The sequence below is a fragment of the Myxine glutinosa genome, chromosome 14 (genome assembly GCF_964187855.1).
Source record: "Myxine glutinosa chromosome 14, kmMyxGlut1.1, whole genome shotgun sequence".
Classification (NCBI taxonomy): domain Eukaryota; kingdom Metazoa; phylum Chordata; class Myxini; order Myxiniformes; family Myxinidae; genus Myxine; species Myxine glutinosa.
Window position 1 is genome coordinate 34,158,659 of NC_136274.1, and position 23,216 is coordinate 34,181,874.

The following is a 23,216-nucleotide window of genomic DNA, read 5'->3' on the forward strand; positions in this document are numbered from 1 at the left end:
GAGGCTATTGCAGTAGTCCAGACGGGAGGTGATGAAGGCGTGGATGAGGGTTTCTGCAGCCGTGGAGGAGAGGGATGAGCGGAGACGGGCAATGTTTTTCAGGTGAAAGAAGGCTGACTTTGTGATCTGTTTAGTGTATTTGTCGAAGGAAAGGGTTTGGTCAAAGATGACGCCAAGATTCCGGATGTGAGGGGAGGTGGATACTGGGATACCGTCGATGTTGAGGGCAAAGTTATGGGTGGATTTTGTGAGCGTTTTTGGGCCAATGATGATTATTTCAGATTTATCACAGTTAAGCTTGAGGAAGTTGATTTGAAGCCAGGATTTTATTTCAGTGATGCAGTTTGTCAGGATAGAGTGGGTGTCGGTGGAGACGGACTTGGTGGAGATGAAAAGCTGGATGTCATCGGCGAAGCAGTGGAATTGGAGACCATGACGGCGGATTAAGTGACCGAGCGGGGACAGGTAAAGGATGAAGAGGAGGGGGCCAAGAACTGAACCTTGGGGGACACCTTGGGGGAGGGGAGCAGTGGGGGATTTGCAGTTATTGATGGAGATGAACTGGCATCTGTCAGAGAGGTATGATTTAATCCAAGAGAGGGCAGTGCCGGTAACGTTAAAGGTGGATTCAAGTCGGGTGAGGAGGATAGTATGATCGATGGTGTCAAAGGCAGCGCTGAGGTCGAGGAGGACGAGAATGTTGAGGTTGCCAGCGTCAGAGGAGAGGAGAAGGTCGTTGGTGATTTTGAGGAGAGCAGTTTCAGTACTGTGGTTGGAGCGGAATCCGGATTGGAATGTTTCATACAGGTTATTGGCAGAGAGATGATGTTTGAGTTGAGTGGCTACAGCGCGTTCCAAAACTTTTGACAGAAAGGGTAGGTTGGAGATGGGTCTGAAGTTGTTTAGGGTGTCAGGGTTTAGACCAGGTTTTTTTAGAATGGGGGTAACAGCAGCAATTTTGAGGGAAGGTGGGACAATGCCTGTAGACAGGGAGGAGTTTATTGTTGCAATGATAAGTGGAGAGAGAGCAGGGAGGGAGGCTTTGACAAAGCTGGAGGGGATGGGGTCAAGAGTGCAGGTGGCAGTTTTCATTCCTATGAGGAGTTCAGAGAGGTCAGTAGGGGAGATTGGGGAGAACCGAGACAGGGGATGGCAGGACAAGGGGGGGCAGGTGGTTGGAGGGGGAGCGGGTGCGGCGGTGGTCAAGCTGTTGTAGATGTTGTCAATTTTGCGTTGGAAGAAAGAGAGGAAGGAGATGCAGTTGTCTACTGTGAATGACTGGGTGGTGGTGTTCAGGGGGCGGAGGAGTTTGTTTATTGTCGAGAAGAGTGCTTTTGGGTTTCCGGAGCCAGAGTGGATAATTTGAGAGTAGTAGGCAGAGCGGGCGCGGGAGAGGGCATCTTTGTAGTGTTGTAGGTGGTCCTTGTAGGCTTGGGAGTGAATTGTGAGACCTGTTTTTTTGCGGAGTCTTTCAAGTTGGCGAGCACGAGTTTTCATCAGGTGGAGTTCAGGGGTAAACCAGGGAGCAGAATGGGTGAAAGAAACTGTTTTGGTTTTTACAGGTGCAAGCTGGTCAAGGCAGGAGGAGAGAGTGTGGTTGTAGTAGTCAGTGAGGTCGGAAGGGGTGTGGAGGTCAATGAAGGGAGAAGTGGACATTTTTTCAGAGAGGGTGGATGAGAATGAGGTAGGTGAAAGAGCGTTTAGCTTACGGAAGTTGATTGTGCGATAATGCCTTGGTGTTGGGGCGGGGATGTTGATGGTCAGAGTGATGGCTAAGTGGTCAGAGAGGGTGAGGTCGGAGCCATAGAGATGGTGCAAACTTAATCCAGTGGAGCAGACAAGGTCCAAAATGTGACCACGGATATGGGTAGGAAAGTCGACGTGTTGAGTGAGGTTAAAGCAGGTGAGTAAATCAGTGAAGTCAGTGGTTATTGTGGAGTCAGTGGAGTCCATGTGGATATTGAAATCACCAAGGAGGAGGATTGAGGGGGAGAGGGAACATAGCTGGGTCAGAAAGTAGGAGAAGTCAGACAGGAATGATGGGTGTGGTTTGGGAGGGCGGTAGACGACAGCCATGACTGACTGCGTGTGACCAGAGAGTTTTAAAGCCAGGTGTTCAAATGATGGAGCAGATGAGATGGAGATGAGGTTGGTCTTGATGTCTTGACGGTGGATAACGGCAATTCCACCACCTCGGCCCTCCGAGCGTGGTTTATTGACGTAGGAATATCCATTGGGTGTGGTGAGGTTAAGTGTGTAGTAGTCCAGAGGTTGTTGCCAGGTTTCGGTGAGACAGAGAAAGTCCAGTTTGTTATCCAGGATGTATTCGTTCAGGATGAGGCATTTGTTGTTGAGGGACCGGGTGTTGAACAGGGTGAGCTTGATGTTGTTTTGAACAGCAGGGATGAATTCAGGTGATTTAGCCAGGGTTCGTAGGCAGGAGGTGCGATCGTGTGGGTTGCTGTGACCAGGTGCGCTGGGACGAAGAGTGAGAGTGCGCTGAGCCGACCAGAGGACGGGGATGGAGTGACCTGATTGCAAATAAACAAACTTACGACCGGAGCCACGGTGAATGTACCTGGGTCGTCGGAGGAGTCCATTTGATTTGATGGCAGAGATGCATGATGGGGTGGAGCGGGTATTGAGCAGAAGAAGCCTTGCGGCGGAGTACCTCAGAGCCATGCCAGGCAGGAGCGAAGGGACGAGTACGAGGCCAAGGTCGAGGAGGCAAAGCGGAAAACGCAGCGGCAAACGCAGCGGCAAACGACTGCAGCCGCTAATCAAGACCACAGCGGCAAACAGCCACCGCCGCAAACAACGGCCACAAACAACGGGAGCGGGCCTGAGGAAACAGTGGAGGAGCCGGGCAGGCGAAGCCAGGAGCAGAGCCGGGACCGAGCAGAGGGCAGACCCAACGGTCAAAAATCCGCCACGACCACCAGAAAAGCAAACTATGTACAATGGCCCAGTCGGAGAAGCGGCGAACAAGTAACGCCAGCGTCCTCTCCAGACCGGACCGGAAGCCAATTATACATAACAGCTTTCTATTACTGCCTTTACCACTATTTATATTTATTTATATTCTATATTTATTTATTTATTTATATTCTATATTTATTTATTTATTTATATATATATATATTTTTTTTTATTATTTTTTTTTTTGTATACAAGATCGAGGCTCGTGAAAGAGCGAACATTAATCACACAGAAAGACAAACCGACACATAAAACATATAACATCGGGAGCGGTAGACAAGATGGGGAGAGAGGGGGAAGGACACAAACACAACATTTGAGAGCAGGGACCGAGAGACATGGAGACATCGAGAGATCTGAGAGAGGGCGAGGGCTTTGGGGGGTGGGGAGCATGGGAAGGGGGCGGTGGGAGAGGTATAAAACATATGGACACTGCCAGGACTTCCAGGAAAGAAGTTGGAATTTCAAACAAGGTGGATCTGGGGTGAATTAGCGGGGGTAGAAAAGATCAAGGTTTTGGATGGGGGAAGATAAGAGATGGTGGTGAACAGCTGTTTTAAAGACCTGGAGGGAGGAGTGGGATTGAAGGGAGTGAAGGAGTTTGTTCCAGAGGCGGGAGAAAAGAGGAATGAAAGAGTGAAGGTGAGTAGAGAGCCGAGATTTCGGCAGTTTAACCATCAGAGGGTTGCTGGCAGATCTTGTGCGACCTGTAGGAATATTTGGGGGACAGAGCACAGAGAGAGCTGGGGGTGCAAGGCCGGAGAGGAGTCGGTAGAAGACAGAAAGACCACCTACCTGCCTGCGGTGAGTGAGTGAAAGGCCCTCAGAGATAGCTTCATCGCGGGAGATTCCAATAATTCTGAAAGCTTTGGTTTCAACAGCGTGAAGCCGAGCTAGGTGTGAGGCAGGAGCACCGGCCCATAGGGGAGAACAGTATTCCATTGAGCTGCGGATGAAAGCCTTGTATGTGGTGAGGAGCTCAGGTGTGCCGAGGAAGGACTTCGCACGACGGAGGATGCCCAGTCGGCGACTGGCTTTGGAGGCCAGCTTGGAAATGTGGTTTTCCCAAGAAAGATCATGGCAGATAGTGAGACCCACAATCTTGAGCGACAGAACTTCTTGGAGAGGATTGTTGAGAAAGTAGATGGGAGGGTTGTCCAGTCGATCTTTTCGGAGAGACATAGTAAGAGTGTGAGATTTGTCAGGATTGAAAGACATGTTCCACTTGTTTGACCAGTCTGTGATTTTGTCCAGGTCTTCAGAGAGTGAGGAGGCAGCAGACTGCCGATCTGAGGGAAGAGGAATGGAGCGGCAGAGAGTGGAGTCATCAGCAAAGAGATAGAGAGGATTTTCGAGAGAGTCAGAGAGATCATTGATGAAGACCAGAAAAAGCACGGGGCCCAGAACACTGCCTTGGGGAACTCCAGCCTGAACAGGAAGAGGAGATGAGAGAAACCCATTCAGGGCCACACGTTGACGACGACTAGAGAGGAAGTCCGCCAGCCATGCGTGGAGATTTCCATGGATACCAAAGGAGGAGAGTTTGGTGAGCAGAGCGGGGTGCCAGACCGTGTCGAAGGCACGTGATATGTCGAGGGAGACAGCTCTAATTTCCTGTTTGGCATTGAGGACCTCCATCCATTGTTGAGACAGCAGAAGCAGCATGTCCAGAGTAGAGTGACCTGGTCTGAAACCAAATTGATGATCAGAGATCAAGCCATTGGAGAAGAGGAAAGATTTCATATCCGAAGCAATGATGGATTCCATGACTTTGCTGATAATTGGGAGAAGGCTGATTGGTCTGTAGTTGCTAGGATCGGTTTTTGCACCTTTTTTGTGCAAAGCGGCGATGTTGGCTGATTTCCAAGCAGATGGCAGTTGACCTTGAGCAAAAGAGAGGGTGAAGAGAACAGAGAGAGGGTGAGATAGAGCAGCAGAGCAGGATTTTAGGACCCGTGGGCTGATGCCGTCGGGTCCAGTTGCAGAATCAGAGTCGAGGGTTGACAGAAACTTTTCCACCTTGTCAGGTGGAAAGGACACAGAGTCCAGGAGCAGCTGGGTACGACTGGGTACGGTGGGTACAGAGAGGGATGGGTTTGGGACACAAGATTTAGAGGCAAACACAGAGTTGAGGCATTCAGCTTTTTCACGTGCGGAGTCAGCTGTGTAGCCGTTTGAGGTAAGGGAGAGGATGGAGGGGGAACAAACACCAGAAACGGATTTGACCAGACGCCACCAGGATTTGGAAGAGGGAGACAGATAAGAGAGTTCGGTCTTGAGAACGGAGAGATATTGTTTCCTGGCTCTCCTGAGGGTGGACACACACTTGTTTCGGGCTTTGTGAAAGGAAATGAGATTTCCTTCCGTTGGATTTGCTTTCCAGGAGACGAAGGCAAGTTGTTTCTGGGCAACAGCCTCACCACAAGATTCCGTGTACCATGGACGGGAGGAAGGGTATGACAACTGAAGACGAGATGGGATAAATCTGTGCATGAGAGAGAGCAATTTACTTTGGAAGAATTCCCAGGATGAGTTGATGTCAGAGGTGGTAGAGATGGGAGACCAGTCCAGATGATTGATGGCTGCTTGAAGACCGTGCCAGTTGGCCTGAGTGAAATGCCAGACTCGTCGACGCTGAGCAGGCTCCCTGAGGATGGTCAGAGAGATGTCCACTTTAACAAGGACATGATCAGATGATCCGATCGGAGCAGAAGAAGAGCAGCAGACATTTTCAGGGAAGTTAGTCATAACCAAGTCCAGAAGAGAAGATGTTCCGTTGACTGAGATCCGGGTCGGGAAATTGACAGATTGTGTCAGTCCCAGTGAGTCGCAGAAGTCCTTTGCTGAGGAGCCATGGCTGGTGAGAGAGGTACTGTTACGTGGTCCCCTCGGGGAATACCTGGTCTCGGTGACCCCCGGACCGTGAGAGGAACTTCGCCAGAAAGTTGTATTATATATGCGCTTTCGCCACGCAATCCATATGAATTCCACCCAAGAGACAACTGATGTTCAAGGATATATTTCAATGGTAATGATACCATACAATTTCAATGATACAACCACGGAGATTTTCCCCGAGCAATCAACAATAAACCACCATCAACCATTCCCAATCCACAATCAATCCCCTATGATTAAGATGGCCATCTTATATATGTGTGTCCTCGTGGGTACTCACGACCCCCTTTTGGTCTCGGTCCCGCACAATGTCTCTGGGCCCCTCCTGACCAAGATGATGGTCGGCGTCGCCGCACTCGGGCGGTTGAACGAACCCCGGGTGGACGTGTTTCCACCGGGCAGGTATCGTACCAGGCACCCCGGCTGCAGCCCCTCGTGGCCACGCGAAGCGGGTACGGGAAAGCAAGCCAAAAGCCCCACGCCGCTTGCAAGGCGTGTTAGGCCCCAACGGGCGACCCGTACGCGTCTTTTTAGACGGTGTCGCGAACGGTGCCAAACGCTGGGTCGGTGCACGGCCACACGACAGTTTGACGTCCACCGGGCCGGTATCCGTCCCGGTAACTCCTCTCGCCAGACGGGCTCGGGAACGCCGCTTTTCCACACGGCTCAATCAATCCCACCTTTCGTCGGAGCGGGGCGAGGAAGAAGAATAACCGTCGCTTTTCTTCCTCGTCTTTTTTCTCTTCCGTTTCCGGTCACTTCCGTTTCCGGCCACTTTTTCAGAAGGGCTCCTGACCCTCCAACCACAACAACCCTTAATCTACTACACACGGATAAGCAAAGACCTGAATGGTAATTCACATACATTCACATAAATATGTAACACTCCCCCCCTTCAAGAAAGAAAGTTTGAACCCAGCGAAAACTTTCTTTGCCGGCCAATTTGGAGAAACAAACCAGATAACTCAACCCCCCCACATTATCAGTTCCCCCCGGGCACAGTTATCACTTAACAATAAAGCAACCAAAATTTTACCATAACCCCTCCAGATTACTCACTCTGGACTAAGCACCAGCAACGACATTGTCCCTGCCAAATCAAACTCCATCTCATGACCCTCTGACTTTGACCGTCAGTTTCTTGTGAATGAAGGTTAAGGGGTTGATCCAAGATCCAAAGTTAAGCAACTCGATAGCACTTTTTCCGGGAGGCCAAGCCGAGTATTCACTACATGGATGCCTTTAGGAACGTGGAGTTCACGGTTAGTCTGTGCAGGAAAGTTCTCTACATGGGCGCCTTGAGGAACGTGGAGTTCACGGTTAGTCCGTGCATGAAAGTTCACTACATGGACGCCTTTAGGAACGGCGTTCACGGTTAATCCGTGGAGGAATCTTGGCTCGGCGGCTCCGCCGCATTCAGTGCTTCAACTTCTCAGAACTTCCCTAATAATTATGGTGGGACCACTTGTCCCTGTAGTCCCATGAATAACGGTCTCCTTCTCGGCCACTACTTTGCCAATCCTTCCTTCGGGAGCTGCCGTAACTCAGGGAGCCTCCATAATAATATTGATTGCGGCCACCACCAAAACTACCGCCCAGTTGTCCTCTCCTGTAGACCTCTCGACGCCTACGAAATGCCTTCCCTACTGTTATGGTCCGACCCTCCAAATCCTTGCCATTCCAATTCTTCTCTGCCTCTCTGGCGTCTTTTGTGCTGGCAAACGTGACAAAGCCGAACCCTCTTGACTGTTGCGTTTCCCAGTCTCTTACCAACCGCACTTCCACCAGCGGCCCATATCTGTTGAAGACAGAGGTCAGAACTTCTTCCTCTGTTTTGAAGTTCAGTCCCCCTACAAATAACTTGGCACTTTTGTCGCCATCCCGAGCTGGTGTGGTGTTATTTTCCCTGCTGGGCTCTTTACCAACCCTCAGGTTACCATAAACTTGACCCCCGGCCAAATCATTCCCGATAACCACAGATACACCCTCTACAGGAAGCGTGGCTTGTAAACCGACGGTGACCGGTCCTGACACCAAATCGGACTCCAAATGGATGACATGAAGTGGAGCACTAACACCGCCCCCGATCCCCTGTAAACGAACACTATCCCCCGTTGCCGTCTCTTCGGACCATGGCAAAATGCCTTCAAGCATTAAAGATTGATGTGCCCCTGTGTCCCTCAATATCCTAACCGGTTTCCGGTTAGTCGAGGCTCCATCCCGTGACACAAACCCCTCTGAAATAAATGGTTGGTAACCCTTTTGATGGCGATTTCTCACAATGGCCATTGCATTGGGAGTCGTAATAGTCGGACTCCGCTCTGGGTCTTCCTTTTTCATGCGGTAACAACTGGACATCAAGTGTCCAGGTTTCTTGCAAAAAGCGCAAGTAGGCCCGGAGGAAAAACTCGTGGTCTGCCTCGGGCCCCCCGAACTATAAGTTTGTCTTGGGCCCGCATCCCTCTGATTTCGAACAGGTGGGGTATCCGCGTTGTCCCCATAATCCTCTCGAGGCCGCCGCCATGTATGGTCGTTCTCCGCACCTGCTGTTCCCCACCTCCACTGCGGAGATCTAGGTGAGGAGTTAGGTTCGTAGACCCCTATTCGGTGGGTTAAGGCATAATCATCTGCCATGGTGGCTGCGTCCCACAACTTTGGTACTTTCTTTTCCTGCAGGTACACTTTGATGTCCTCGTGGACACACTGCTGGAATTCCTCCACCAGGATCAAGTCCCGCAATGTTTCGAAGTCTTTCCCGACTCCTTTTGACTCACACCACCGATCAAACATGTTTTCTTTCACTCTGGCAAACTCCACATGGGTCTCACTCTCCCTCTTCCTGGCATTCCTGAATTTTTGCCTGTAAGCTTCCGGAACCAACTCATAGGCTTTGAGGATGTGCTTCTTCAGTACCTCATAATCTGCACATTGGTCCATTGGTAGCGCCGAATAAATTTCCTGAGCTTTCCCCACCAGCACACTTTGCACGAGTATGGTCCAGGCCTCCTCCGGCCAGTTTAATTGTCGAGCCACTTTCTCAAAGTGTGGAAAAAATTTCGCGACTTCCTTTTCACTGAACGGTGGAACCAGCCTCACATGTCTGCCCACATCCCAGGTTTTCTGGTTAGGTGTCGACCCCGTCAGCAAGGGTGGTGCCTCTCCCCGTTCTCTCATTAACTCCAGCTCCTTGAATTTGATTTCTTGCTGAAGCTCCATGTCACGTTCCTTTAATTCCCTTTCCGCTTTTCTCTCCTCTGCTTCGAGGTCCCTTGCAGCTCTCCTCTCCTCTGCTTTTCTCCCTTCTAACCTTTCCTGGAGTTCTCGTTCCACTCTCCTTTCCTCTGCTTGTTTCTCTTCTCTCCTCTCTTCTGCTTTCCTTTCTTCTTCTGATCTTTCCTTTTCTGCTTTCCTTCCTTCTTCTGCTAACCTTTCCTGGAGTTCTCGTTCCACTCTCCTTTCCTCTGCTTGTTTCTCTTCTCTCCTCTCTTCTGCTTTCCTTTCTTCTTCTTTTAACCTTTCCTGGAGTTCTCGTTCCACTCTCCTTTCCTCTGCTTGTTTCTCTTCTCTCCTCTCTTCTGCTTTCCTTTCTTCTTCTGCTCTTTCCTTTTCTGCTTTCCTTTCTTCTTCTTTGATCCGTTCCTGGCTCCGTAATTGCAACTCCAGTTTCCGGAGCTCAACGTCTTCTGGTTCTTCGGGTAGCCACTCCCAGGCTAACTCGTCCCATGTTCCTAATCCCACCATAGATTGTATCACCGTGGCCTGCAACTCTGCCTTCCTCAAATTAGTTCGGACCTCCACGTTAAAATGTTTGGCCAATTTCAAGAGGTCCGACTTTAGTAACGCTCGGAACTGTGCCTCACTCGGTGTAACCGCAAAGTTCTGTGCCACAAACGCCATGGTGACTATCGTTAACACCTGTTAACCTTCACCCAAGACTTTACCCCAATTTCCCCAAAAATTTACCAATTAATACTTAATTAATAAATTTTAATTAATAAAAATATTATTTTATTATTTTATACAAATACACTTTTAGATCCCGGACGAGCCCCCAATTCTGTTACGTGGTCCCCTCGGGGAATACCTGGTCTCGGTGACCCCCGGACCGTGAGAGGAACTTCGCCAGAAAGTTGTATTATATATGCGCTTTCGCCACGCAATCCATATGAATTCCACCCAAGAGACAACTGATGTTCAAGGATATATTTCAATGGTAATGATACCATACAATTTCAATGATACAACCACGGAGATTTTCCCCGAGCAATCAACAATAAACCACCATCAACCATTCCCAATCCACAATCAATCCCCTATGATTAAGATGGCCATCTTATATATGTGTGTCCTCGTGGGTACTCACGACCCCCTTTTGGTCTCGGTCCCGCACAATGTCTCTGGGCCCCTCCTGACCAAGATGATGGTCGGCGTCGCCGCACTCGGGCGGTTGAACGAACCCCGGGTGGACGTGTTTCCACCGGGCAGGTATCGTACCAGGCACCCCGGCTGCAGCCCCTCGTGGCCACGCGAAGCGGGTACGGGAAAGCAAGCCAAAAGCCCCACGCCGCTTGCAAGGCGTGTTAGGCCCCAACGGGCGACCCGTACGCGTCTTTTTAGACGGTGTCGCGAACGGTGCCAAACGCTGGGTCGGTGCACGGCCACACGACAGTTTGACGTCCACCGGGCCGGTATCCGTCCCGGTAACTCCTCTTCCCAGACGGGCTCGGGAACGCCGCTTTTCCACACGGCTCAATCAATCCCACCTTTCGTCGGAGCGGGGCGAGGAAGAAGAATAACCGTCGCTTTTCTTCCTCGTCTTTTTTCTCTTCCGTTTCCGGTCACTTCCGTTTCCGGCCACTTTTTCAGAAGGGCTCCTGACCCTCCAACCACAACAACCCTTAATCTACTACACACGGATAAGCAAAGACCTGAATGGTAATTCACATACATTCACATAAATATGTAACAGGTACCCACACCCAGCCAACTGGCATGATGACAGTTGAAATCACCACATATGAGGAAGAGAGAGTTGGGATGAGTAGATAGAAGTTGGTCCATATCATCAGACAGCGAGATGTAGATGGAGTCATCACTGTTTGGTGGACGGTACAACACACATATGAACAAGAGGTGGGAGCGAAGGGGAAGCCGTAGCCAGAGGTATTCCTGGGGGTGAGCTGGAGAGAGTGCAGTGCAGGGCGAGTGAGGAAGAGAGTTTTTGATAAAGATAGCAACCCCGCCTCCAGGACGAGGCTCAGGTCTATCATACCGGAGGAGGTAGTAGCCCGGGAGAGATACTATGGAATCAGAGACATCATAAAGGAGGAAAGTTTCTGTTAAGCAGATCACGTCTGGTTTGACAGAAGCAACCTGTATGGAGAGATCAGTTAAGTTTGAACGAAGGCCCCGGATGTTTGAGGTCCATACCGTTAATGAAGAGGAAGGGGGAGCATCAGATACAGAACAGGGGGGAGGAGGGGTAGGGTAAGATGTGGAAGAGGTGGAAGAGGTAGGGAGAGCTGTTGAAGGTGTGTCAGAGATTTCAGAATAGCTCGGAGAAAGGGAAGGATGGGGCGGACAAAAGGTTTGATGGTGATTGGGTGAGCCACAATGAGGTGTTATTTGAGGAGGGGGAAGAGCGAGGCAGAAGGTTGGGGGAGATGGAGGTGAGAGTTTGAAGGGGGAAGAAGCGGGGAGGCCGCTTTGAGGAGGGGGAGTGAGAGGGGGGAAATTGAGAAGTAATGAGGGTGGGGAGATTTGAAGGGGAGGGGTGAGGGGGGAGTTTGGGAGGGAAGGGACAAGGGGAGGGATTTGAAAGGGATGGGATATGGGGGAGATTTGGAGGGGAGGGGTGAGGCAGGAGTCTAGGAGGGGAGGGGCGAGGGGGCGTCTTGGCGGGGAGGGGTGAGGGGGTAGTTTAGGAGGGAGGGGGCAAGGGGGGAGATTTGAAAGGGATGGGTGATGGGGAAGATTTGGAGGGGGGGGTGATGGGGAAGATTTGGAGGGGAGGGGTTATGGGGAAGATTTGGAGGGGAGGGGTGAGATTGGATTTTTGAAAGTGTACGATTTATGGGAAACGAACATTTATTGCAAAATGAGTTTCTTGTGACCTTCGAGTTAAAAATACGTTTAAGGACGCTGGATGGAGGATGGAGTGCAGGAGAGTTTAGGGAATGTAGAAAAAAGGCACTATAGGAGATGGATATTTTTTTTGGGATGAATTGATTTGGTGAGCAAGTCGAAAGCAGCCTTTTAAAGAAGAAGAAGAAAAAGGTGTTATAAAATATGACGGAATACATAACTTGAGGGGAAAGTGTAAACATTGAAGGTTAATGAGTGAAAACTATCTGGGGAAATGGGGGAGAAACACGTGGTCGAAGAACGAACGAACGAACGAATAAGAATGAATAAACGAATGAGAACAGAGAAGGAAATGTTTTTTTTTTTTTGTTTTTTTTTGAGTTGAGATTTACACAAGGAAGTAGGCTATGGGTGAAAAGACTGGGAATACAGAGAACGAAAGTTATTGGATCACAAACGACGGACTGCTGAGAGAAAAACAAAGCCTCAAGGTTGTACAGTGCACACTGTACAAGGCCTCAAGACACGACACGAATTAACACGATTCTCAATTCAGGTATGAAAGATTTGCACCGAAAAATCTTCGTCGGGACACAATATACGTACAACACCATAAATAAATACAATTTTAACGAAAATACAAATGGGAACAATCACTTAACTTCGATTTCAAATCGTTCGCGACGCGGCAAAGGCCTTGCTCGCGACACGGCAAAAGAAGTTGGAATATAAGTTGGAAGTTGAAATTTATATTCTATATTTCTTTATTTATTTATATTTATTTATTTATATTCTATATTTATTTACCACTTATAAACCAAAATAGTTTATCACTATTTTTCTCAACTACTCTTACTTGACAACCACTTATTTGCTGTACAATATCCGGTGCACTCCAATCACTAATATCTCCAAGCAAACAACATGGTTACCTTGTTAGTTTTGCACCTGCTAAAAAATACACATTTTTTGACTCTTTTGAGATTTCTATGAAAAAGTTCAATCCCAGTATGTATTCAGTTGTACATTGCTTTGTGGTGTTTTGCGGCAGTATTGCTTTTTTTTTTGACTATGCCATGCTATATGACATTACAACAGAAGGCTGCCCGGGCCTGTGCCACGGCCACGGCAGCTGCAAGCTTGCTGGAGGCGCGTGGAGTTGCCAGTGCCAGCCGGGTTGGCGTGGAGCAGGATGCCAGCTGCCAACGGAGACAGCTTGTGGTGATGGGAGGGATAATGATGGGGGTGAGACCCTTATGTCATACCCCAAAACTCTTGTTCCCTGAAACCATCAAATAATTATCCTTTATATCACTCTTATTGTGACCTTTCCATCCTTGGTACCTAATAAACAAGACTGAATTCTCACTCTGATTAGGGTTTCGTTTAGGGTTAGGTTTAGGGTTAGTGTTGTCTCATCACTCATTCTGATGTTATTCTCTGGAGTTGTTAGGGTTAGGGTTAGGTTTAGGGTTAGTGTTGTCTCATCGCTCATTCTGATGTTATTCTTTGGATAACAATAATGTCTTAACCATACCTTTTTTTACAAATGACACCATTGTTACATTCACAGAGTTGTTAGGTTTAGGGTTAGTGTTGTCTCATCACTCATGCTGATGTTATTCTCTGGATAACAATAATGTCATAACCATACCTTTGTTACAAATGACACCATTGTTACATTCACAGATGATCTCGCCGACTGCGATGACCCAGACTGCTGTGACCACACACGTTGCCGTGGTACTGCAGGGTGCCAATCGGCACCCGATCCGGTGGTTCGGGCTCGGATCGCGGGTCTACCTGCACGCGCTCACAACTTCCCATCATTTCTCGAGCGTGTGCGATTCCTGATTGGCCAGAATGGAGTGCACGTGATGAAATCTGAGAGCCTTCTCAACACCACGTATGTCGGAATAGTATTTGTGGTTTCCCGTTTGTCTTCTCTGCATTCAGCATGACAAGCGTGCAGATGATCATTGAATTTGGAGCACAGGTGTATTTTTGGTGTCGATGTAAGTCTTTATAAAGGTTAGCCATTCAGGAGGTGGCGGTACCACTGAATTGAAAATATATAGAACGCTCATACTCCGTGAAAAGTGAAGCCACCGTGTCGCCATCTTGGTTAGCACGACTCGACCGACTCGCTTCGCGGATCTCGTTTGTTTTGAACGTGTCCCAGATTTTAAAAGCCAGACAACTGTTAAAATGCCATTTTGTGAAATAATTCGGACAGACTCTTCGCAAGTTTCATGAAAATGTCCCGAGTTCTTCACGCTCCCAAATTAACAATATTTGTTCTCGAATTTTTTTTGTGAAAAGGAAAGGATAAAGGAAAGTGTTGTAGTAACTGTGATAGGTTTCCTATTGAAAAACGATCGCACAAAAGGTGAAAAAACGCAATCGCTTTTCGCTCTGAATTACGTGCAAACGCATGATGGAAATCACCATCGCCCAGCATCGAGTGCCAACCAAGATGGCGCCCGGAAGCTGCATCTCCACCTGTGTGGTGTGAATGGCAATGGTCATTCTATATATTTTCAGTTCAGTGGGCGGTACGTGCATATGAAGACATTTATTTATTTTCTGTCCCTCCTTTTCTCCAATCTCTTTTCAACCTCTTTGTCTCATCGTGTCTTTTTGTTTAATTCCTTTGGCCTATCTATCTATAATTCCAGTAATCTCTGTACGTTTGTACGTTTGTACGTTTGTCTGTCTGTGACCGCTGTTTCTCGACAACCACGGGTCCGATATACTTTTAACTTGCCAGGTATATTGCTGGGGACCCGAGGATGTGCCTTTTCAAGGTTTCATATTAATCGGACAATTACTTACCGAGCTTTGTCCAAAAAACGATTCAACCAATCAGAGAGCAGCGAACGATCGCGTGTGCCGAACGTGGCGGGCACACTCTGCCTCGGATGGCACATTTGAGAGCGTATTCATTTATTTCACGTTTGCAAACTATGTTGGCGTTAAACTATGTTTTACAACTAATAAAAACGAATTTGCGTTTCATTCGCTTTCCTGCGCGTTTGTGCACGCGATGGCGATTTCTTTACCAAACTCCGGAAGCCGTTCGCTTTGGACCAAACCATTGCATGTAAATAGAGGGGGGGGATTGTCACCACTCGCAAGCCGTTCGCTTTGGACCAAACCATTTCATGTAAATAGAGGGGGGGGATATAATTTTAGATATAGATATAGTACGGGCATGCCCTAGTGTATTTAATGTAACTATCACGAAACTATGGGGTGCCCTTCATAACCGTCTACCAACCCTTATATGATTTCAAATCTGCATTCACCATTTTCTTTTTGTGTCGTTTATCTGTAAAACTTGTAATTTACAAAACTATGGAAACATAAAGTGCTTCGTCTGACAATTCAATGTGAACCTGAACATGTTTGATGTCCCACACGCGCGCACGCAAACAAACGCGGACACATATGTGTGATGCCAAATAAAGGCCACATTAATCCATGTTGATTGTAATTATTATGTACCTTAATGGATTTCTTTGTCCAAATCGCCAAAAAGCAGTCCCACTGTAATCCGGCCTGGGATTTGTGACACCGCTAATCCACAGTCCCGACGGCATCGACATTTCGGCAGACCAAACGTTCTCCATCTCTTGGGGATTTCATGCCAATCGCCCGACTTGGGCTAATGCTGGATTGCCACACAATGGACCATGTCCTTATCATAAGGATGCATGGGCCCGCAATGGAGCACCATGCTAATTATGAACTTTATCTGAAGCTCATTACATGAGCCTCTCCGCTGCTCGGCCGCCTGTGCGTTCATAAGATAGCAAAAGGACTGACCTGCAGACCGGACAGTTGGGTAATTGTCATTCTCCATTCGTTGCCTGTTAGTTTTGAGTGTTCTAACTTAATTTTGAAACGGCAAACGTGTTTTTCAAACTCAAATGCCTGGCCGACATAAAGAAGTACATTTTCTTACTTCTTGTTCATTCCATCCATTTTGCCTCCCCCTCTTTACTTACCCACATATCCAGGAATGTATGTGTGCTGCGTGGTCAGGTGACCACAGGGGACGGAGCTCCGCTTGTTGGCGTCAATGTGACCTTTGAGGGCTTTCCTCTCCTGGGCTACACTCTCAGCAGGCACGATGGCTTGTAAGTCCTCGTACATTAATGGAATGATTACATCATTATTGTCAGACGTTTTCAGCTGGAGCCAGATCCTCAAAAAAAGTAAATACAACAGAGTTTGCCAACACAGCTTGATGGATCAACATCAACTTTCATGTCTGAGTTTTCATGTGTAAGAGTGAACAGAACACACTGTTCAGTGAAGCCCAATTTGACTAGTTTGATTCTCACATTTGATTACAGATAAAGTCAAATGGGTCAGCTAGAAAAACAATCGAATGTATGAAACAAAAATTGCGTCACATGAAAAATTGCATACATGCGTTGCTGAAACAGGTATGGTGCTTGCTCTGCTCACTATGTTGTCATCACCAAGACAAGAAGTCAGATTACATGGCTTTAGAAACGTTATTTTGGAAGAATAGTGAGCACACAATCTGGAGAAAGGAATCAATCCATGGACGCATTTCTGGTTCGCTGGCTGTCAACAGCATAGAGTCGATTCCTCATAGAAAGTGAACTGATATGCCATCCTGCGAGGCAGTATATACCCGTAGGACCTTGCAAATGGTATTGGGTATAGATGTGTGGCAGTCACCTAAATTAGCGAAATCGGGTGGATGTGTGGCAGTCAGGACCAGTTATGAGATGGCAAAGGTGTGCATGTATACTATACATACAGTATATATATATATATATATATTGTTACGGACCACGGATAAGATGTTAATTTGCCGAGCGGATGGCGCCGCGGCCCGAACCGTTAACAATGACTGGACCCGATTCTGAACGTTGGCCAAATCGTGCCACAGATATTCAATTTGGGAAAAGACAAAGGCGACACGGATGTGAAGAAGAGGAAGATGAAGGCAAATGGTTGGAAATACGACTATTATTTATTACTATTTACAGGACCAAAATAACCAAGTAAGAAGGAAAGATAATAAAATAATGACAGAAGGAATCAAGGAGACACAGTGAAATGCTAGCTTATCTACACAGGCTTAACTTATACCCTGGACAGAACAAACAAAAGACGGACTCACACGAATGGGGAAATTGCAGGCAGGAATGGAAGGACTGGAAGGAGAGGAACGCTCCGCTCGAACCGGAGCACGGTCGGCCCGGGAGTCAGCAGCCGCCGCCCTTCCTCGATCGGCACGTCCAGCAGCCGCCGTCAACGCCCTAGCTGCAGTCGTGCGGGCTGCCGCGATACGAGCACCCTGGCGGATTTCAAAGCTGCGGTGGTTCAAAGCTGCTTCTCTGGCTCACCTCAGGACGCGTCTCCCTTCTCTCTCTGAAGCTCGTCTGGACTCATTTGCCGTGGGGAGCGTCCCGCTACGGGTTATATAGGCCCCGCCCTTCAACCTTGTTGAACCTCCCCGATCGTTCTTTCTCCGCCCGCTCAAGCCAAACCCCTTTGGCTGGGTTGGTTGAGCGGGGCCGACTCACTCCTCCTTTCTATGACGTGGTGGAGACACGCCTTTCTTCTCCGAGCGGGAGCACATGGCAATGGCGGCGAATGCAGTTGGCAATCGAGGCTTTGGGAATGGGGCTTTGGGAATGAAAGGGGATCTACCTTATTTCACTTGGTGCAATGGAGAATGTCAACTAGTGGGAACAGAGCCTTAACCTACACAGAATAAGGAAATAACTACCAACAAGGAGGAAATCTATTATTGGTTAACGTGATGGTATATGACCTAACTAAGGGACGCCCTTTGACCTTTATACACAGAATGGAGGCAGGAGGGTGGTCTTTACAATTCATTACACAATAAAAAAAACTCAATTCTCATATCCACAACACTGCACCCTCCTCCTCTTAGGCACGTCCCGGGCCTATTACTTTTACTTTTAGTGTGGCACGTAGGTGTAGTTCCCTCTACATTTAACCTGACCCTGAGTGTGACAGTTTTAAAACACAAATAAGTATGTCCCCCTGCTCCATTGCACCCTGCCTAACAGACTCACGCCCACAGCTAACCGAATTGCGGAATGGTCTTCAAACTATACATTTGCGATGGGGGAGTATTATTTACAGTTGACGCTACTTTTATTTACAATACGCAACCCAGGACCTGTGATTGTTCTTTTGGGGGGGAGACAGCCTGCCCTGCATCGACGCACCATAAAGCACCCAAAACGCACCAAAGACACCATCAAGCACCACAAAGCACCCTTTGGTGCACAGTCATCACAGTTCCATAAAAATAAAAACAACAAACCCTTGGTGGTGTCTTGCTCTTCGGCTCCCTCTGCTTCTATTGGTATTCTTCCAGTTGTTGTCATCCTTATTTGCTGGTGGCCTATTTGCACTAATAAAAGCAAGCACAACACGTGTCCATTGTTCTTTATTTATGGCCCACAGGGCCGAGTAGGGGTGGTTCACCTGTGTGGCATCGGTGCCCTGTGAGCAAGGTCTGCCAGCAAGATCTCGGGCCTTCATGGCCGGTTCCAGCAGAGGGGCCATGCCCCAACCCATGGGGTCCATCAGTGGTACTCAGCCACAGACATGTGGTCCATAAGGTGGTGCATCGATGCAGACAGCTGTGGTTGCGAGAGTTTCGGGCGCACAATGGCGGACTCTCGCACGCTCCTCTCGGCGCCCAGTGGCGCACAGTCCTCGGGTGGGAGACAAGGGGGGGGGGGGGGAGAAGACAGGTGAGTGAGGGGGTAGGGTCACAAGGGTACACATCAAACAAGGTAATGCAGGACGAGGTGCGTACGGAGAGCGAAGTGAGAAATGCCCGTCCCTACCGTACGCCCCCCACATCTGACCTACACTACCCACCCTTGCCCCTCCCCATATTTACAAAAACCTACACATTTACAAATTCGTCACTACTGTCACGTCTCCCCCATATTTCCCCTGTACCAAATTCGTCACCACAATCCCTCTAACCAAATTTGCCATCACCAATTCATCATCAATCCTCATAAGGAGGGAGAGATGGAACAACAAAGCACAATGTCACACCCACGTCATGATGCGGCTCACATTCCAGACATTTGCACAACAAAAATAATAAAAACCAACAAACCCCGGCATGGTGTGGAGCTTTGTCACCTCAGGTGAGTGGATGTAGATGGTGCGAGGAGATTCTTAATCCTAACTACTTCCTAAATGACTTTAACACACTTTACACTACCCGGGGTCTTTCCCTGCCAATCCATTGGCCAACTTACACTATGGGTTCTAAAAACCAAATCCCATTGATCAAACTGTGGTGCTTATCAATTTGGGGTCTCACTCCCCCGATTCATCTCCTGGTGCCCTTGCACAATTTCCGGGCTGAGTCGTGTAGCTCTCCCAGCAGGTCTACCCACCTGCACACCTCCACCACTGTAGTTGCCACCCGAGCTTACCTAGCTCCTCACCCTAACCTATCTCACTGGGGAAGGCCCCTCCTGGCTCTGTCACCCCTCGGTGCCCTCTGGCACTGGGCTACCCGGGTCCGTCCTCCGGATCCTCGGGCCCCATCCACAACAACTCTACCGGCTCCCAGAGCCCACCTGCGGCCTCACCTGGCCGACATCCTCACAGTGGTGGAGTGCTCAACCAACTACACGCACTAACAGGCTACACGCCCAGCCATTTCCACGACACTAATGCACCCGTTCAACCATCATTCTTCCACCACGCACCACAGACGCCAATATCCAACCACAATTTACCTATACCCTCTACCTAACACTTACCCTACCCTCCCCGGGTATTCGTGATGGGGGTCCATTCTTCCCCCATTCACACCTTCGCACCATCCACTCCACTCCACAGTTTCCACCATACTCACTCCACGACCATCCATTCCATTCTCCATATATTCCACACTCCATGTATTCCACACAACCATTCTCCATACACCTGCAGTTGCACACCTGTGCAATCTCACCTGGTGCCACCTGCACCCTCCTTCCTCCCTGGACCATTTGGTCAACACAGCACACATCACCATCACTCACTCATACACTGCTCCATACACCTGTTCAGTTGCACACCTGTGCAATCTCAATCGTTCCTCACTCACTGCTCCATACACTTCCACGCTCAATACACTTTCGATTCTCAAACACCATTGCCTCAGGCACCCAAATTCTCCCACGGTCACACACACATCTCTCCCGAGCATTGCCTAGCAATTCCTCATTTGCTCGATATCAACACTCACTCATACACTTTTCACAATACACTTCTGAATACACCTCCTACACTCACACGGCATCATTTAATCTACCTGGTGCCCTGCTAAAACTCGCGCTTCCCCGTCGCCCCTTACATTATTGCGCTCCCTCGTCATTATCATCCAACTACCCTCTCTATGTCCCCACTACCGGTTCAATGTTGCTACCTAACCTTAACGTTACCTATGGTCAATCTCTAGGTCCCTACACACTATATCCTAACCCTCCTGGGCTAGTTTTCACTGCCAAACCCCATAACTAATGCTCCTTTGCCCCTGCTGTGAGGGATGGCAGAGTTGCCATCCCACCACATCGGGTATCTCGCACTATAAATTTTGCTCACCAAATTCCAGCCAATCAAAAATTTGCCAATCACTCTACCAATCATCTGCCAATCATCAATTTGCCAATCCTTTGCCAATCATCAAATTTTGCTTTTCAATTTCGGGTCCAAAACACTATCATCATCACCGTCCATTAAACTTGAGCCTCGGTGCGTCGTGACATCATTAAACTCGGCTTTGCAAAGCTGAGCAATGAATTCGGGTGGTTTGGTCGCCTGCAGGTTGAATCCGTCCGGCATTCGGTGCAAGGGAGGCGGTTTGGTCGGGCCGAGATTCCACGCACCATCCCGGCGCGGTACCTTGCGGTCCCGGGCCCGATGGCTCAATCTCGCCCAGTCGGAACTCCGCCCCCGCCAGGGGGCACCGTGCCGCTTCCTCCTACTCGCCCTTGAACCGGACCGGTCGCCTCGCCCGACAAGGCCCGGACTCGACCGTGCGGGGCGGCGCCAGGCCCGAATCGTGCACGACGCTCCGAAGCGGGGCGACGCAGCATCGATCCGCGCGAGGCTTCGCATCCAACAAAGCGCGCCCCGCGCGCAGCTCCGCATCCAACAAAGCGCTCCGCGCACCGAGCGCCCTCTATCCGTCGCCCTAACTGCTAACCCGGTCAACGTCGATGCTTCACTTGGAGGCTCACACCACGCGACCCGTTTCACACTCACAATGCCCGGCGTTCCAACGCCTCCAGTGCATCCCCCACACTCCGTCCATTCCACCGACGCACTCCCTGTTACACACCACACCTCTCGCGCACACTCGCCGTTCGCACACTCCCTTAACACACCTCGCGCACCGTCTTGCGCACTCTCCCTCGGTACGTACTCCGTACCACTCACCATGGGCGTGCACTTTTGCATCCACCCACTACCGTGCTCCGATGTGCTCCCTCGCACTCGCGCCACAACCAACTCAGGTGTGCTTTCTCACACACCCTCGCTGTTCATCCCATACGTGCATCCTCGCACCCGCTCCACCACCAACTCACTCCTTGTGTCACACTCCGTACACCCCGACGTGCATTCTCACTCGCACTCGGTTTCACTCCCACACTTTATAACACACCCACCCGCCGACGCACACTTTTTCCTCACACGCGCGCCATTTTCACTCACACGGGACCCTTCACCAACGCCTGGGTGCCATATGGACCCCAATCGCGCGACAATTCTCTTCGCGCCAAACCCCCTCTTACAAAATCCCCCGGCACCACATGCAGCCCGTCTCACCTTCGGGGTTCTTCTTCCTCCCTGCACCAACACCTGCAAATCTTTATAAGGATTAATGAGCACAGCATCGTGATGTGAGCACGGACTTTGAGCAATTTCCATTCCTTCCTTCAATTCCCGGGCTACCTCCGTCGTCTTTTCAATTTCAACTATACCCACCTCTACTTTTTCTTTATTCGCCTCAACGACCGCTGGCTTTAATAAAATTTTCTCTCCTACCTCAGCGGTCGCCGCCTGCCCCATACCCCGGGTCGCGATTTCTATACCCGTCATTGTTCCCGCGCTTTCCTCCACTTCACCCAACCAGTGCTCCTCGACCCGCTTTACCTCCTCGTGCACCCTTGGGACCTTTTCGCTCAACCTGTGGTTAACCTCCTTCTCAGCCTCCCTTACCTCGTATGCGGCTCTGTCCCTCGCCATTCCCTCAGTTATTTCTTCAATTTTATTACTCAATTTGTTTAAACCGTCATTCTCCTGTTTCATTTCCGCCATGAATTGGGCCATGAAGGCTTGCATGTACTCCGGCATCTCGGGCTCGGCTGCTGCGACCACGGGCGCGGATAAATTTGGTGCCGCTACAACCACGTGCACGAGGGTGCCATTTTGCGCACCTGATACCTCTGCAACCAGATCTTCATTGCTCTCCTCTCCCCTTTCTCCCACATATATTTCCCCGAGGTCCTGGGGTCGACCCTACACCCTCTAATTCCCCCACCGGTATCCCGTCGCCTTGACTATCCATGGCACGATGTTAAATTTAGGATGTTAAAATACAATCTCGGGCCACTCGTAATTTGAGCGCGCTAAGCGCTTCAGGCCCGTATCTCGCTCCTGGCCCCAATTGTTACTGAACCCAACGTCGGCCTATGGTTCCCCTTCGAAGGGGGAATAGTCCCCTCGTTTGTTACTGACCGACGTGGTCCCTGAAGCTGCACCGCGACCTCCGGAAAGGCCGGTGAGCAACTTCGTTCGTGACTGCGGATAAGATGTTAATTTGCCGAGCGGATGGCAGCCGCGGCCCGAACCGTTAACAAAGACTAACCCGATTCTGAACGTTGGCCAAATCGTGCCACAGGTATTCAATTTGGAAAAGACAAAGACGCCGGATGTGAAGAAGAAGAAGACAAGAGGTAGGAAATACGAATATGATTTATTATTACTATTTACAACCAAAAGAAACCAAGGAGAAGAAGGATAATAAAATAAAGGCAGAAAGAGGGACGGACCAGAAGGACACAGTGAAACTCTAGCTTACCTATAAACAGTCTTACTTAACCCAGGACAAGACACACAAAACAGACTACGAGCAAACTCACACGAATGGGGAAATTGCAGGCAGGAATGGAAGGACTGGAAGGAGAGTAACGCTCCGCTCGAACCGG

General features: G+C 49.4%; 2 protein-coding genes across 2 annotated transcripts in view; both read left to right on the forward strand.

Annotated features, from left to right (window-relative positions):
- The window catches only part of LOC137439600 (teneurin-3), a 449,998-nt gene that overhangs the window by 240,125 nt on the left and 186,657 nt on the right, over positions 1-23,216 (forward strand). Inside the window, exons 12-14 of the mRNA XM_068135512.2 lie at positions 13,060-13,206; positions 13,651-13,867; positions 15,984-16,103. Coding sequence (XP_067991613.2) covers positions 13,060-13,206; positions 13,651-13,867; positions 15,984-16,103 — 484 coding nt within the window. The remainder of the gene's footprint in view (positions 1-13,059; positions 13,207-13,650; positions 13,868-15,983; positions 16,104-23,216) is intronic.
- Positions 1-23,216, forward strand: part of LOC137439605 (THAP domain-containing protein 1-like) — a 270,238-nt gene that overhangs the window by 13,841 nt on the left and 233,181 nt on the right. The window lies entirely within an intron of this gene.